The sequence below is a fragment of the Oryx dammah genome, unplaced genomic scaffold (assembly GCF_014754425.2).
Source record: "Oryx dammah isolate SB20612 unplaced genomic scaffold, SCBI_Odam_1.1 HiC_scaffold_9, whole genome shotgun sequence".
Taxonomy (NCBI): Eukaryota; Metazoa; Chordata; class Mammalia; order Artiodactyla; family Bovidae; genus Oryx; species Oryx dammah.
In genome coordinates this window covers 16,047,199-16,064,021 of record NW_024070193.1, presented here as the reverse complement: position 1 = coordinate 16,064,021, position 16,823 = coordinate 16,047,199, and the positions used below count along the sequence as shown (strand labels likewise).

The window sequence follows — 16,823 nt, the reverse complement described above, 5'->3', positions numbered from 1 at the left end:
AATGAAAACTGACCTTTTCCAGTCCTGTGGCCACTGCTGAGTTTTCCAAATGTGCTGGCATATTGAGTGCAGCACTTTCACAGCATCATCTTTCAGGATTGAAACAGCTCCACTTGAATTCCATCACCTCCACTAGCTTTGTTCTTAGTAATGCTTTCTAAGGCCCACTTGACTTCACATTCCAATATGAAAACAGATAAAATTAATTATCCTAGATCCTGAATGCAACTTATTCCCACAGCATTTCAGCTTGATGTTCTTTCAGTTGCCTTACACTCAAAGTTTTCATATTAAGAAGGTGTTACCACAGTAGTGGGCAAAGATTATAGGGGTTGAACAAGCCGTTGCAACTAACTATTCTGATTAAAACATGTCCATTAGAGTCAGGTGTACAGAAAGGTAGGGAAGCAGAAGTAAGCAAGTGACTTAATGTGTAGTGATGTTAAATTGGCATTTGTTTGAGTACTTCAAAAGTAATCAAAGAAAGTAACATTCAGACTTGTCATTTGAGCTACTGAAATATAAAAAGCAGCCGTAAAATAAGGGCGCATAGGTGATAGGGTCATACCATTATTTGAGATTTTTACTCTACCTTCCAATACATAGTTTGTTCTAAATATATAGTTGACCTGGCCTTTTTTTCCCCCCTTATTTATGAGTTTGTATTTTCAGATGTCATTAATATTGGATTGCTTTTGTAATAATAAACTCTTCCTGTATAGGTATGAAATCACCAGAAGAACAGCTGGTGTGTCTGCCACCACAGGAGGCCTTTCCTAATGACCCCCGGGTAATAAGTAGACAGAGAGGCTCTGATTACCAGTTTCCATCCTCTCCATTTACAGACACACTGAAGGGCACCACTGAGGAGGACGTGTTGACAGGTCAGGTGCTGACAGTGGAGGAGCAGTGCATGCCAGCCCCAGAGCCGCCCGCAGCGAGCGAGACCACAGAGAGGACAGTGCTAGGAGAGTATAATCTCTTTTCTAGGAAGATAGAAGAGATTCTGAAGCAAAAGAATGTTTCATATGTCAGTAGAATTTCCACACCTGTATTTTCAACGCAAGAGAAGATGAAACGGCTTTCCGAGTTCATATATTCTAAGACTTCCAAAGCTGGTGTGCAGGAGTTTGTAGATGGCTTGCATGAGAAACTAAATACTATTATTATCAAAGCATCAGCCAAGAGTGGGAATTTGCCACCAGTCAGTCTTAATGAGTCTTGTCCTAAGATAGCACTGAGTCCTCTGGGAAGGCATGTCACTCCAGTTTCCTCAAGCGACTTCAACAGTAAACACCGTCTTGAACTCCTTGGTAGTGACCCTTTGAAAGATGCCAGCTCTCAGGAGCAGCATTCCTCAGCTTTGGGTTTAGCTGAAGTAGCGGTGAACCAGCCACATCAAGCCACAGAGCCAATGGTGACTTCTGATCATACTGTACCTGGTGATATTGCCCGGGAACCAGTAGAAAAAGAAACAGCAAAATCGCCCAGTGATGTAAACATTTCTGCCCAGCCAGCTCTTTCAAATTTTATAAGCCAGTTAGAACCTGAAGTTTTTAACAGTTTGGTTAAAATCATGAAAGATGTCCAGAAAAATACTGTGAAATTTTATATTCATGAAGAAGAAGAGAGTGTTCTCTGTAAAGAAATAAAGGTAACTAAATGAGAAGGTAATCATAATGCCATCTAAACTTGTGTTGTTGAGTCTGACCTCTATAAAATGGATTTTTTGTTTGTTTTTTAAATGCTGACCGTATTATTTTTTATAATTTAATGCAGAGTGGAGTAAAAGACTAGTAAGTTCAACTAAATTCAGAACCGATGATCTAAACGTCTTAGAATTTTGAATCTTATTTTGCATAGTGTCACTTTAAAGACCAACTGCATACAATTGCCATACCTTTACATTATTGAGTCAAAGATTTTAAATGTTTCTTGGGTTTTTTAACAAAGCAGAGGGAGAGATGCAGAGAAATGAAGTTGTCACTGTTTACCTCATGGGGTTTTATCAGTCATATAGAAAGACAGAACCATCCGGGATGACCTAATGTTGGTATCTTTTTGTGTTTATTGATGTCCTGGTCATGCCAGGGTTCCCTGTAGCCCTTATTGATCAAAAAACATGATTCTGAAAAGCTTACCCAATCATGAAAGATTCTTTATTGCAGGGAATTGTTTTTGTACTCAAGCTATGGAGTGGACTAGCATTTCAGGCAGTTGATTTAAAAAAAAAAATACACACATAGAGACAGATATAATTCATAACACACGGGACAACTATATTAGTGGTTAACTAGTAATTAGTAATGGTAGTTAGCCAGTTAGTATTCACTGGTGGCTCAGATGGTAAAGCGTCTGTCTGCCTGCAAGGCGGGAGACCTGGGTTCGATCCCTTGGTTGGGAAGATCTCCCGGAGAAGGAAATGGCAACCCACTCCAGTATTCTTGCCTGGAGAATCCCATGGACAGAGGAGCGTGTGGTGGGCTATAGTCCATGGGGTTGCAAAGAGTCGGACATGGCTGAGTGACTTCACTTTCACTCACTTTAAACTGTATAGCATTTTAATTCCTTAAGGGAATGCCTTGTTTGTGTCATTGTTTTTGTGAAAGTCGCTCAGTTGTGTCCAATTCTTTGCAACTGCACGGACTGTATAGTCCGTGGAATTGTCCAGGCCAGAACACTGGAATGGGTAGTCTTTCCCTTCAGGGGATCTTCCCAACCCAGGGATCAAACTCAGGTCTCCCACATTGCAGGCAGATTCTTTACCAGCTGAGCCACAAGGGAAGCAAGCCCTAGTTTTCCTTAGTAAGGGAATGCCTTAGTTTTAAAAATATGCCTGCTCTTGTTTATGCAAGTTACTTACCATGATGAGCTTCTGCTTTTTAAGTAAGAGGAAGGAGAAGGGACTGTAAGTGACCTACAGCCCAGCGTGCCTCAGAAACTCCATGCTTTGACATGCCCCGAGCCTTTGTCAGTTTGAGGATCTCTGATGTTGGCATACTTGACCTGATGTGCTCAGGGGAAGGTGAAGAGCATGGAAGTGGAGGCAGCCAAGTCCTCAGCATGTTGCCTTTACTCATTCCGTGTAGTTCCTTGGGAGGATGAAACCAGATTTTTCAGGAATTTCTTGTTGCATTTTTGCCCTGTATGTTTAAGCATTGAGCTTCTCAACACTTTTTCACCCCCAGCAACATGTTTCCACATCTCTGTGGGCATCACTGCACATTGGCATGAAGCTCAATGAGAGTGCGTTGGGCACAGTTCCCAGTGTGCTCAGCGTAACTCCATCTCCCACTGTATTTTAAAGATTGCAAAACACTTAGAGTAAATGTATTTACTTATGAATGGTGGTTTTAATCTATTATGGCTTAGAGTAAATCATATTTCTGTTATTTATGTAGAGGAGAAAAAGGATGTGTATTTTTAAAATAAAAGGAAATTAGATCAGATTTTAACTCTTAATACCCATTAGAAATTTTGCAAAATGTTAGAGTATAGGACTTCATGAATAAAATTTTAAACTTCCTGAATATTTCTGGAATCAAAATGATTTGTTGCTTTATGAGTTATACTCTTATATAAAACAAACTTGCATCTAAAGCTTCTTAGACACTAATTTCCTTTTTCATAACTTGATGGTAAGCTGCTTGGGGCTCTCTCCAGAGGCTTTAGAGGCTAGAGTAAAATGAAACAACATAGAAGATGCTTCAGGGCTACACAGAAACAACTTCTTTGGGTGTGACCCTTGTAGACAGCTCTTAAACACTGCTGGGGCAAGCTTGGTTTAGATTTATGGTTATCTAACCAGCCTTGCCAACCATGAGAAAATGAATCTGCTCCTGCATCTGAAATGAGGAATGTGACCTTCAGAATCCTGCTTTTTGCTTCAGGGTTCAGGATTCCCCCAGCAAGCAGAGAACACTGCCAGGACTGGTTGTGTTCTTTGAAAGGTAGCACTGTGTCACCAGCATGATGGGGGGCATTATTGGGAGAGTCTGTTTTGTTTGAAGGTGTAGACTTGACAGGCAGGGCTAATTAATGTGTAAGTACCACTGTACATTTTGAAGCTCTGTATGAATGATCTTGGGGTGGTTGTGAATTAAATGAGCTTCAGCAGTTGGAAAAGTGCTTTGTAACTTTGAAAGAATATACTGGTAACTGCTGCAGATAATCAAAGGCCTGCTTTAAAAGGAAGAGAAAATGGAAGTGAGGGAGTGGTTGCCCAGAATAAGTACTAAGTTAAAAACCTGGGCTAATCCATTCTTTCCGTTCTGTTACCCCAGCTGGCATTTACTTGGCTTTGACTGCCTAGGATTTGTAATGCTGTGATTGTGACCGTGAAAGCTCTGAGCTTCAGAGTCTTCTCTAAGAGTGGCCTTGATCTCTGAGGGCCCTGGTGTAAAGGTCTTCATTAATTATAGTCCAGTAGTAGTAAAATATAACCAGTTTATCTTGCATTTCTGGTGTAAAATGGATGTTTGCAAGAAAACTTTCAAATGGTGATTTAGTTTGTTTTTTCTTTTCAACAGGAGTATCTTATCAAATTAGGCAATACAGAGTGTCACCCGGAACAGTTTTTGGAAAGAAGATCAAAATTAGATAAACTATTGATTATTATTCAAAATGAAGACATTGCAGGTTTCATCCACAAGGTAGACTATTAACTGAATTCCTTACTTTGGTTGTAAAAAATCTCTACTATCTTTGAGACTGAAGCTGTTTGTTTTATAAATATTGTTAAGTTTTAAAGGAGATAAATCTTCGAGCTTAGGACATCTAGGACCTGCACTATGCTCTGTGAATTGACTTGTGGGATTCCTGTTTGTACCTCTGCAAAATTTTAAATTGTAGCCCATCACATATCTTCTCTATTGCTTAGTCAAGAGTAAGAACATTGACTCCTTGAATGCCACTGGGTCTGCTGACTCTGTTGTTACCACCTTCATTCATATGTCCTTGGAAAACCTGTTTCTACCCCCTCTTTGCCAAACCAGTCCCCTTGTCCCTTGGGTTTGGGGGTGCCCCATCTAGCCTTCGGAGAAGGCAATGGCACCCCACTCCAGTACTCTTGCCTGGAAAATCCCATGGATGGAGGACCCTGGAAGGCTGCAGTCCATGGGGTCGCTAAGAGTCAGACATGCCTGAGCGACTTTATTTTCACTTTTCACTTTCATGCATTGGAGAAGGAAATGGCAACCCACTCCAGTGTTCTTGCCTGGAGAATCCCAGGGACGGGGGAGCCTGGTGGGCTGCTGTCTATGGGGTCACAGAGTTGGACACGACTGAAGCAACTTAGCAGCAGTAGCAGCAGCATCTAGCCTTAGGAGCCTATGTCAAGCACCACTGCTCTCTGAAGTCTTTAGTGACTGTTCCAGGCTCTTGCTTCATTTGAATTCTCAGTACTCACAGAGCAGGGCAAGTTAGCATTCATCATTCTGAATGATGAATTTCCAGGTCTGTTATAAGTGCCTCTTCCTTAAGAGTGTTCTGTCAACATAGATGCCCAGTACATGTTAGTTTGTATATTTGGAAAAAATGTAAATATTTTTGCATTTGACTTTTCAGAGGCAACACACTAACTTAGTACAGGTGAGCCACAGTATGTTTCTGGTACATTTCACACTTTAGTCTTTCCTTATTTCTATTTTTATTTTCGTATTTAAATAGGTACCTTGTTTGGTGATGTTAAAGAAGCTCCCTTGTGTTAGTTTTGCTGGTGTTGATAGTCTGGATGATGTTAAAAATCATACATACAATGAATTATTTGTATCTGGAGGTTTTATTGTTTCTGATGAATCCATTCTAAATCCAGAAGTAATCACAATTGGTAAGACTTATTCTTTTAAGCATGTAACTTGTGTCTTCTCTAGGTTTTTCTCATAAGTGACTCACTTGTACTTTTTCATGTATTCTCCATTCTGCCAGTCATAGGTAATTTCCATCATTTTTTGGAATGTTTATTACTACAGATTTTTTTGCCATTCTTCTACTCTATGAATAACTTCTCTAAATCTGGCATAAAGCAGGGCTCTCTGCACCTACTTCACCTAGATTACTTTTGGTTTTTGTTAAACTTGTTTTTTGTGTGTAGATTTTATTTTACTGGATCTCAGAGAGATCGCTAGATCTGTCTCCCTTTGAGGGGCGGGGGGAAAGAAAATACTACATAGGAAAGTAGGTGTTCCTACATAATATCAGCAAACATGTCTTCCATAATTCAGTTGTGGAGTGACTTACTTATTGAATTTATTAAACTTCATTAACAGAGAACCTTAAAAATTTTTTGACATTCCTCGAAGAACTTAGTACTCCCGAAGGAAAATGGCAATGGAAAGTCCACTGTAAATTTCAGAAAAAACTAAAGGAACTGGGCAGGTAAGGTTTGAAAAATAACTGTATTGGTTGTTGATTTTAACATTTTGTTCACAGAATTTTGTTCTCTATATGTTTATAGATGATAGATGCTGCTCGGTTGTCATAGGTATCTTTTGCCAGCCAAAATGGTATTCTTGTTTATGTAGAGGTTTGCCAAAGTTTATATGACCTTTGCCATTTGGGCTTAGACTTATAAAATGAGATAATCAGCATTTTTTTTTTTTTTTTAATGGAACTGTATATATGCCAGATCAGGTCCTATCCCAGTTACTCTAATAACACTACACATGAGACAAGGATTAATTTTGACATAAGGGGTTCTGTAATTAGTTCACTAATTTGTGTAAATAAGTGATGTCTAACATGTCCAGAAGTCACTTCTCAAAGTATGATTCTTGGAATCGTAACTAGTCCCTTGAGAGGCTCTGCAAATGATTGTTGTAATCAGATGACTGCTAGAGTCCATATAATGTCCTTATTTACACAGGTAAGGGTCTGAGAACCTGTAGTTAAGGATACTGTGTTACATTGTCAGCATTTCCAAAACGTAGGCCACAAAACCTTTTTCTTCTTGTACCTGTTGAAATTCCATGGCACACAATCAGGGAAATTCAGGCCTAAATAATTTTAAATTAATTTTCATTGAATTTGATTTTTTAAAAACGTCAAATCATGTGAAGTGTAGGCATTGGGCAAGTCTTTTATAACAGACACCAACACTGAGGCCCAAAGGTATAACCCTGTTCAAGTTAGTACCCTCATCTTCCTGACAACAGCCAATAATTTCTACCACAGGTTGCCTTATGGCTGGACATAGAGATAGCTTAGAGCCGTGTTCTTTTTGAAGGAAAGATTCATATCTTTCTGTCCTTTTACGCCTTTCATTGAATTTCTAAATTAGTGAAGCTGAAGAGAAGTGAAATTTATTTAGTAAGTTGAGATTTTTGTCTGAACTGAGTACCTGGTCCTCAGGCTTTGGACCCAGAGAAAGCCCTTAACCATGGGAGTGCACAGTTTATACTCTTCCTCAACTCAGAAGCACCCATACGTCAGGCAGTGAGCCAAGCAGTGTGGTTGTGATCAGTTGCCTCTGTTGAGAAATTATGCTGTCAATTTCAAGCGAAAACATCCATTCTAAATTTTAGAGATGCAGATCCAGATACTGAACTACTTAAATTTCACAGATTGAATGCTAAAGCTCTAAGTCTGTTGACGCTACTGAATGTCTATCAGAAGAAACATCTGGTTGAAATTTTGTCATATCACAATTGTGATTCACAAACTCGAAATGCTCCAGAATTGGATTGCCTTATCAGACTTCAGGCTCAGAACATACAGCACCGGCACATAGTCTTTTTAACAGGTAAAGCAAATGCTCTCAAGTTTTCTACTATGAATACAGGAATGTGGATGAAAGGATTTTGTGGCACGGTGTGGGGTGTTTATGAAAATGTGGAGGAAAGGGTTTTTTGAGGGCTGTGGGCAGGCGTTATAATTTTATATTTTCAAGTGTTTTATATTCAACATTTTTTCCCCCCATATTAGAAAAGAGTATCAAGATGATTTCCAGTTATACTGATAATGGAATAGTGGTTGCAACTGCTGAAGACTTTATGCAAAACTTTAAAAACCTTGTGGGCTATCACAACTCAATCACAGAAGAAAACCTTCCATTGCTTGGTGCTAATGAGAATCTTGAGTCACAGTCAGGTAACTTTTCAGTAGTTTTCATTTTCTTTAAGATAGACAGAAAAAGAATGGTTTTGCTTTGATTTCATATAATGAAAACTTATTTTGAAACTGCTCACCTCAGTGTAAACAGCTTCAGGGGAAGTGTTTCAAGGCATTTATCATTCTTTTACTTAAAATATACAAAGTCTCATTTATTATACTGTAGTCTGTTGTAAGCTGTTAATGGTAGACTGCATACTAATATAGAGTAAGCATTTTCTTTGGAGGTAATGTAAGTATTACTGGCTTCTGTTGTGATTTAAAGCAGTTTAATGATAAAGTAGTAGAAATATCTATAGCTTTAGTCTTTTGTGAGATGGCCTCTGCTTTGGTTCCAGGTTTTATGTAAAATGAAAGATGTACGTTTTGTTTTCGAGGAAAAGCAGAGATGATCAAACATTTGATAGAACTAACCAATTTAGCAGTAATCCAGTGAAGCTAGATGTCAGAATTTTTATTTTATATTTGTCTTGTCAAATACTGAATTACCGTATAACTTTAGATGCTGTTTTGACATTAACCCCTTTGGAGCTGGGAGTTGGGATTTCCCAACATTAAACGTGAACACATTTCGCAGAAGCTTTTAGCATCGGATTATCTGGACATTCACACCTAGTGTGAGTGTTGTGACTAAGTGAACTTGTGGCAGAAGACCAAGCTTTAAGGGATTGTGGACTTGCAGACCCTGACGCATTATATTGTGTGAGTAGTGTATAATTTTAAAACTTAAACAAATTGTGTATTTCAATAGAGGAGGACTTTTTGTTTTTTAAATGTAGCTCTTATAGAAAACGATGAAAAGGATGAAGAGGATATGTCTCTGGATTCAGGGGATGAAATCTCACAAATAGAAGTATGCAGCAATTTTCATTCAGAAATATTGGAGAAAGAGACCAAAGGATCACGTGGAACAGATCAAAAAAAGAATATTCAAATTGAGTTGCAATCGTCTCTTGACTTGCAAAAAAGTTTATTAGAAGATGAGACTTATCAAATTGATTCTGCAGAGAGAGATTCTATTGATAAAGTATGCTCTGAAGGAGAGAACAGTAATTCAGCTGAACAAGATTCATATAGCAACTTTCAGGTTTATCACAGTCGATTAAATATGTCCCATCAGTTTAGTCATTTTAATGTGCTCACTCATCAGACATTTTTGGGCACACCATATGCCCTTTCATCAAGTCAGACTCAAGAAAGTGAAAATGACTTTTTATCTGCTTACACTCAAAGCTTGGATAGAGAGAACGCTCCATCTCCGTTAAGTTGGTGGAAAAGTGATTCTTGCAGGCCGTTTTCAAAAGAGAAATAATTATAGTAATTTTTAAAAATAGGTTGTTATGGACTTTTTCTGTTTCTTAAAAGTGAATTAACAATTTATATTTCTTTCTCTAAACAGAAGGTTTCCTTTCTCATGGTTTTCTTTGCCCCTCTTATTTAAATCATGATGGCCTGTAACAGTTGAAGCCTCTGAAAACTGAAATAAATATATATATTTTTAACATATATTGTACTTGAATTATCTCATGTTGGCACTTCTAAGTTTTACACTTTATATGTCACCTGTACTTTGGCTTCAAATTGAAGCTTGTTTTATATATAAAACTAGGATATTTGCAAAAGGATAGTGCACAGTAGTGGCTTTACTTTTCTTCCTCTAATGTCAGATTATCCCAAATACTTTTGCTGAGATGATATATCAACTATTGTATTTATTTAAGCTTTTGTATAGTGTTTTTACACAGGTATAAGCCAGTGATGTTAATATTTACAGGATTTTGGCTCAATACCTCAGGATTTATTGAACAAAGCAATTTCATTTAGGTTATAAAACTATGTACTTAGGACTTAATACCAGGCAGCATTATTTTTTATCTTTAGACTTAACCATGTAATTGTGCCTGTTACTAAAATTTTGGTCAAGCTTTTATTTTTTTCAGTGCTTGTGTGGTCCTTAGACTTAACCAAATTCAGTTTCATATTTCAAAAGATAGGTTTCTGTTATTACAAGCAGTTTATTAACAGTTTGAAACCAACTTTGCTACAGGTTTTTAAATTGTTAGAAAAAAATGTATGTATATTTTTCAGGTGGTAAGTAAGCACTTAAGTGCTGTACCAAAGTACATGGTGGAGATAAAAATTTTGAATCCACATGTATTGGTTAAAAAAGTGCTTCATCATTACTAATACAAACTTGTAGATGTTTTTAAAAATTATAGTTTCTACAATAAAAGTCATCAAAGGACTCAAAAAACCTTCCTCATAAGCCTAAGCTGAATCTGGGCTGTTTTAGTAATGTTGGGACATCAGACCTTCCTTTGGCCACTAAAAGAACTTTAGGTCCTACTCTTCAAACTTTTTATAGAATATAATAGATAAAGTGCTGTTTCAATTAGTAAGCCTACATGTAGAGTGTGGAAGAACATTATCTGTTAAACTCCAGGCTGTGTTAAGGTAAGTAGATAAATACCCACATTGTGACAGAGCAGGTAACTTTTTAACTGAGCTTTTATGAAACTGTTTTATTGTTTTAAATACATAATATACATACACAACATTTTTCTACATAATGTACAAGTTTTAAATAAGCATTTAAAAAATAAATTTAGGGTACTTGTAAAAAACAGTTAAGCAACAACCACATTTTATAATTTGGAACACAAATGAAGGATTTAATTTTCGCAACAACCACATTTTATAATTTGGAACACAAATGAAGGATTTAATTTTCTACATTTAAAACGAAGAACTAAAATTCTCTTCTTGATTTGCAGCTAAAGGCATGAGATTAGTTTCCAACTCCCTTTGCTTCTGGAGAAGGCCCTGAAATCACATTGATTTGTTAGTAAGGTGTGCAAATTAACCCTATTCTATATTTACTTTGAAAACATGTTTTCAATTTTTATACCAGACTTTCTCACTCGGATACTGTACTTACTATATATATAGATATAGCTATCATAGATTTGTAAGACTGTCTTCATATTTTTAGCATAAAACCAATAGAGATGGCCTTCCTTAAAGAGGTGCCACCCCTTACCTTTTCCTCAAATGTCTTAAAAAGATCATGAGTCTCCCTTAACATCCAGTGTATATGCTGACTGCGTTAACCTTAGTGGCTGGCACAAGGCCCTGCTGAAATAAGACATGGTCACTATATAGGTGAAGGTGTATGTATATTACATTCTTTCTGTTAACCTCACAACTATTATGTTTGTCATTTTAAAAGGTAATGTAAGTAAAATCTGTGTGAATTACCGAGCTTGAGTTACAAAACTCAATCCAGATGTAACCAATGGTAACATGTAAAAAAAGCTAAAGGATTCTTGATACTCCTGTATTAGTGGGGGTGATTCTCTAGCTTTATATAAAAAAAAATGTTAACAAACACTTGAATCAACAACTTAAAATAGATGAGGCATTTGTAAATGACTGGACATGGAAAAGGTACTCCTAAAACTACAGTTTATTTGGGAAAAGTATACTGTGAATCAAAACTAACTGCAAACGCAGTTTTGTATGTCATTATTTTTTAAAGCACAGCAACAGGTGTTTCTTCAAGGCTACCTGATACAGAAAAGTTAAATAGACTTAAATATTGGATTTTTTACCTGAGCAAGGTAATGAGTCACAGTTGGTCTGGGAGAAAAAGTCTGGTAAGACAATACATGTAATTTCACACTGAGTATATAGTGCTCTTTGGGTCTTATGTCAATGCTCTGTTCTAAACACAGCCAACACATTTTAAAAAACTGTGAACTGCATTACTAAGAATTAAACCACAACTGTACTTATTTTCTGCCTTTGGTTTTCGGGCCTTATTGATCATGCTTTGCCATTTCAAATGTATGCATTTTCATTCAATAAAATTGTTTTAATACTCACGTCTCATGATTTCATGCTGGAAAGAAATACTCTTAGAGATGGCAGTGTGAATCAAATAGAAGAAAAGAGGTGACCTAAGTCATGTAATCCATCAGTTAGGCTTAAGTAACTGCTTAGCCATTCTATCAGAGTCCTCCACCAGAATATGGTCACACCTACACTTTTGAAAGGCTCATACCTGTCTCAGATCTGATAGTCCCTTAAGGATTGCTTGCTGTCGATCCCTGTTTTTCACCAAGTTAGGATTAAGAAGTGGGTCCCTGAGATGGTCAGAGGCAAACAGCTCTTGTTGGTCTGAGGTGAGACAGGATGTAAATGACAAAAATCAAATACATTTCTGATACTATGAAATAGCCCTATGCTATAATTTTCTAGGGATTCATTAATTTATATCCTAGGAAAGCACCAATTTAAGTAATACATATTCAATACAAAATTTTATCGTTGACTCCAAAAGAGTGAAATCCTACCCCTCCTGGGGTAAAACAGTGTTACTCTAATACTAATTTGGATTTTGAATTCAGGGTGGGGATACATTTACTTACCATGTGCATTCTGGTAGTGAGGATCCTGGGTTACAGGCCTAGACAGTGGTGCATCTGGATCCAGGTAATAGACCTCGTTGGTTCGGACATACGGAATAAAATGAAATGGATCAGAAATCCCAGGTGAGAATTCTGTTTGACTATGTCCTGAGATCAGATTCTCTCTTTCATAATTACTATTTTTTAGTGTCTGAGTTTGTTGCGTTCTGCTTTTCACTGCCGGAATTGGTGGTGACTGAGACCTGTATTTTCCCAAAAGCACAATAAAGGACTTAAGCATTAATCAATCAACTATTGTGTCTTTTATTTTAGATTAAGCATTTTCTATTCTTCAGTCACATTTCAGTTTATTCTAAAGTACTTAGAACATCTTAGGGAACACTATGTATAAAAAGCTTGAGTTTTATGATGGTTTTTCCTAAAATAGGCCAGTAAAACATGATTAATGTGTGTGTTATTGCTGAGGATATACATGTACAGACACTCTCTAGAACAGGGAGAAAAATTTACTAGCTTTTGAGGATCAATCAATGCTACCTGATTTGAGCCTAATGTTCATAATACAACTTATGCCACCTGAAGTAAACTTGCTGTTAGAGCCACATTCAGAGACAACTCTAAACCAGATGGTTCATACCCAAAAGCAGAGAATAAAAATCTAAACAATTCTAAATTTGCCATTGGTTATTTTCTCATTGCTAACCAGTCATTTCCCTCTCCTCTCAATCCAAGGAGAATGTCTATTCCATTGTTGACATCTGGAAAATCAACACTGTTAAATCTGGAGCTAATAGAAAATGTCACATTTCTTGCTTGGGCTGACCTTTATATCACATAGAAAGCGCTAAGTAGCAATGAAAACCATAACATACCTTTCCCTGCTAAAACAGTTAGTTCTCAGAGGTTCTTCTTCCTATATGATGGATACACAAATGTAGAAAGGAGTAAGTAACAGTATTTCCATATATCCCCACAAATAATTGTAGTGGTTTACTTGTTATGTTTCTCAAATGATTTGAGCAACAGATGCTAAGCAATAGGCTAGGTATTTCTCCAGTCAGAGAAACCAAACCAGTCATTCCTGACCTTGCCCATTACTTGGATATATGGATTATATTTCTCTCAAAGAGTATTTGTTCAAATATTCATTGTCACTGTTTAGTGGTTTTAGTCTTTTAAGTTGTGTCCGGTTCTTTTGCAACCTCCTGGACCAAGCCTGCCAGGCTCCTCTGTCCGTGGGATTTCCCAGGCAAGGATACTGGAGTGGGTTGCCACTTCCTTCTCCAGGGGATCTTCCCACCCCAGGGATTGAACCCAGGTCTCCTGCGTTGACAGGTGGATTCTTTACTACTGAGCCACCTGGGGAGCTCTGTATGTACAGACTATAAACGAGTTTTGAATGGGTATTTGAATAAAGAATACTATTAATCTATACAGGGTTTAAGTGTACCTTTTCTCTGTAAAGGACAAATCGTAAACTCAGCTTTGTAAGCCACATGGTGTCTGTTGCAATTACTCTGATAAAACTTCCTGCAGCATGAAGTTAGCCACAGACAAATATGAGCATGGATGTGTCCCTAAAATACTGCATGTGCGATAGCAGGCGGCAGTACTACATCTGCACATTCAGTATTTTGCTCTTGGGCCATAGTTTGCCGACCCCTGGTGTAAAATAAACTAAAGCAAATTTCTCCTTGTCAAAACATGCATGCGAGGAACTGTAGTCTCATTCTAAAAATTTCATTGCATTAAAAATAATTTTTAGAACAGCTTTACCTTTCTGACTAGCTGCCGCCTGAAACTTGGCTCAGTTTCTTGATGAGATGAATCAACAACTTCTGGTGAAGTGCCTCTATTTTGAGAGATTTGTCCAGGATTACTTCTTTCAATCAAATGAAGCAGTTCCATCTGCCTTCTTACCTTTTTTTCTTCTCTCAGCTTTTGAAGTTGTTTAGGGCACTTTTCTGATGCTGGAATATACCTTTTGAGTGGCTTATTTATGTTCCAGTCAGGTCTTTTAGGACATTTCTTCATGTGTTTTGTTTGCTTCTCCGTTCTTGTGGTCTGATTACACTGGTCATTGTACCAGCTGTTTTCTTTTTCTAAGCTGGCTCCTTTAATCGGACTTCCTAGTTCTTGCTTGTTATTCTTAAACTGTTCATTAAATTCTGCAGCAATCTCAGGGGATGAACAATTTATAATTTCCCTCTCTGATACTGATCCACATCGTGATTCTGTATTGGTAAATACTCCTATACTTAAGTCATCTAAAAAAAAGTTTCCAGTGATTAATTTTTCTTAAAATTGTGGTAAAATATGCATAATGCAAAACTTAACTCATCTTAACCATTTTTTCAAAGGTATTAAAACTGCCCTCAAAAACTTTGTTTTGAAAATAAATTCTAAAGTTGTAAAGCAGGGAGTTCAGCTCAGTGTTCCGTATTGACCTAGAGGGGTGGGATGGGGGAGGTGGGAAGGAGGCTCAAGAGGGAGGAGATACCTACATACATACGGCCCATTCACCTTGTTGTACAGCAGAGACTAATGCATAAAAACCTCTGTACCCACTAAACAACTCCTTCCCTCCTCCTGCCACCTGGTGACAACCACCATCCTACCTTGTATGATTCTGACCACTATAAACACAAGTAGAATCTAAGGTATTTGTCTTTTTGTGACTTATTTCAGTTACCATAATGTCAAGGTTCATCCAAGCTGTAGCATATGTCAGAATTTCCTCCCTTTTTTAAGTGTGAGTAATACACCATTTGTGTGTCTGTAGACACACAGCCCATTACATTCCATTTTTTATCCATTCATCTGTCAGGGGACACCTGTGTTGCCTCTTTGTTTGGCTATTCAAGACCTCACTTTTTGTAGCTGTTTTGGGTATACACCCATAAGTGGACCTGCTGGACCATACAGTAATTGTATTTTAACTTTTCTGAGGCAGTGTCACAGTTTGCCATAGCAGCTGAACCATTTTACATTCCCACCAATAAGGCACAAGTGTTCTAATTTCCCTAAATCTTTCATTAAACCCTTTTTAAGTGCACAATTCAGGGTACCAAGCACACCCATGAGGCCACACAATTTCAGAACCAATCAACATCTCCCGCAGAAACCCTGCACCCACTTTGCAGTAACTCCCCATTCCACCTCCTTCCCAAACCCCAGCAACCTCACTCTACTATCCACTCTACTACTTATCTACAGTAAGTGAATTTGTTCATCTAACCCTAGATTCCTTATACCAGTGAAACTATTAACATACAATATTTGTGCCTCCCTGCACAACTGCCCCCTCCCCTCAACTCCAGCTTATTTCATTCAGCATAAGGCCTTCAAGGGTCATTCAACCTGTAGCACATATCAAAATCTCAGATGATTCATTCTTAGCATCACATAATAGAGATCACTTTTTAAACCAAACTTCTAAACAGGACTGTCTGGTTTTCACTTAGAAATGCAAGACCATAATCTTTAGGGAAATGCTGATTGCTACTGATAGTGCATTTCATGTATTTTTTTTAATGTTTCATGTACCATCATGCTATACCAGCAGACTATCAATGAATTGCATATAACCTTTCACTTTTTTCCATTTTGAAAACAAGGAAAGTTCACCATTGAAAAAAAAGACATCTGAAATTTCCTTACAACTTATATAATATTCATGATTATATATATATGCTCTACTGTCACAACAGCTGGTAGCCTCAAACTTACAAGGGCTATTTTTCCACATATGATTGAAAATTTAAATTCACAAGTAGCTAAGCAAAAGAGGTCTTGATTGCTCATTTAAAAAAAAAAGTCCACTTGTTAATCTAAATGTGTTATTCCGGGCTAGAGCTGCCCCAGGACTAATTCCTACTAGTAAGGCTGCCCAGCCCACATCATTCTCATACTGGATATCGTTTGCCACTTTAGACCCATTTATATTCTCTCCCCTGCTCTCAGGCTGATTGGTAAAGAACCTTATCAGTGGTATTCTGGATCCTTGGGCTTCTGTTTTTATTGAGTGTTCATATGCAGATTTCAGGAAGGGAAAAGACAATTCAGGTTATTTATTCCACTGTCTCAGTCCCTATGAGCTAACCTCAGGCTGACTACCTTTCCCAAAGGTCACGGTTCCCCTCAAAGTTACCTCTATCCAACGCTTGTCTTCTAGATTCCACTAACACTCCAGTTGCTACTAGCACCAATCAAAGCATTACTGCTGTATTCCTGCACATCCATTCCTTTGAAAATAATCCCTTTCTAAATAAGTCATCTTTAATTACT

At 37.6% G+C, this 16,823-nt stretch overlaps 2 protein-coding genes across 14 annotated transcripts in view; one reads left to right on the top strand and one right to left on the bottom strand.

Moving 5' to 3' along the window:
• Positions 1-11,990, top strand: part of TASOR (transcription activation suppressor) — a 51,990-nt gene extending 40,000 nt beyond the window's left edge. Inside the window, exons 18-24 of one of the 4 annotated variants that reach the window (XM_040246399.1) lie at positions 723-1,654; positions 4,530-4,652; positions 5,668-5,827; positions 6,267-6,375; positions 7,560-7,738; positions 7,921-8,085; positions 8,886-11,990. In XM_040246399.1, coding sequence (XP_040102333.1) covers positions 723-1,654; positions 4,530-4,652; positions 5,668-5,827; positions 6,267-6,375; positions 7,560-7,738; positions 7,921-8,085; positions 8,886-9,418 — 2,201 coding nt within the window. In that variant the 3' untranslated portion in view covers positions 9,419-11,990. Of the gene's footprint in view, positions 1-722; positions 1,655-4,529; positions 4,653-5,667; positions 5,828-6,266; positions 6,376-7,559; positions 7,739-7,920; positions 8,086-8,608 lie in introns of all 4 variants that reach the window. The other 3 variants (XM_040246400.1, XM_040246402.1, XM_040246401.1) reach the window with 3 other exon arrangements.
• CCDC66 (coiled-coil domain containing 66) overlaps positions 9,055-16,823 on the bottom strand; it is a 50,608-nt gene continuing 42,839 nt past the window's right edge. For 7 of the 10 annotated variants that reach the window (XM_040246409.1, XM_040246410.1, XM_040246403.1 and 4 more), the window contains 5 exons: positions 14,313-14,803; positions 13,409-13,449; positions 12,537-12,778; positions 12,170-12,285; positions 9,055-10,929 (listed from right to left, as the gene is read on the bottom strand). In XM_040246409.1, the coding sequence (XP_040102343.1) occupies positions 10,843-10,929; positions 12,170-12,285; positions 12,537-12,778; positions 13,409-13,449; positions 14,313-14,803 (977 nt within the window). In that variant the 3' untranslated portion in view covers positions 9,055-10,842. The remainder of the gene's footprint in view (positions 10,930-12,169; positions 12,286-12,536; positions 12,779-13,408; positions 13,450-14,312; positions 14,804-16,823) is intronic. The other 3 variants (XM_040246406.1, XM_040246408.1, XM_040246404.1) reach the window with 2 other exon arrangements.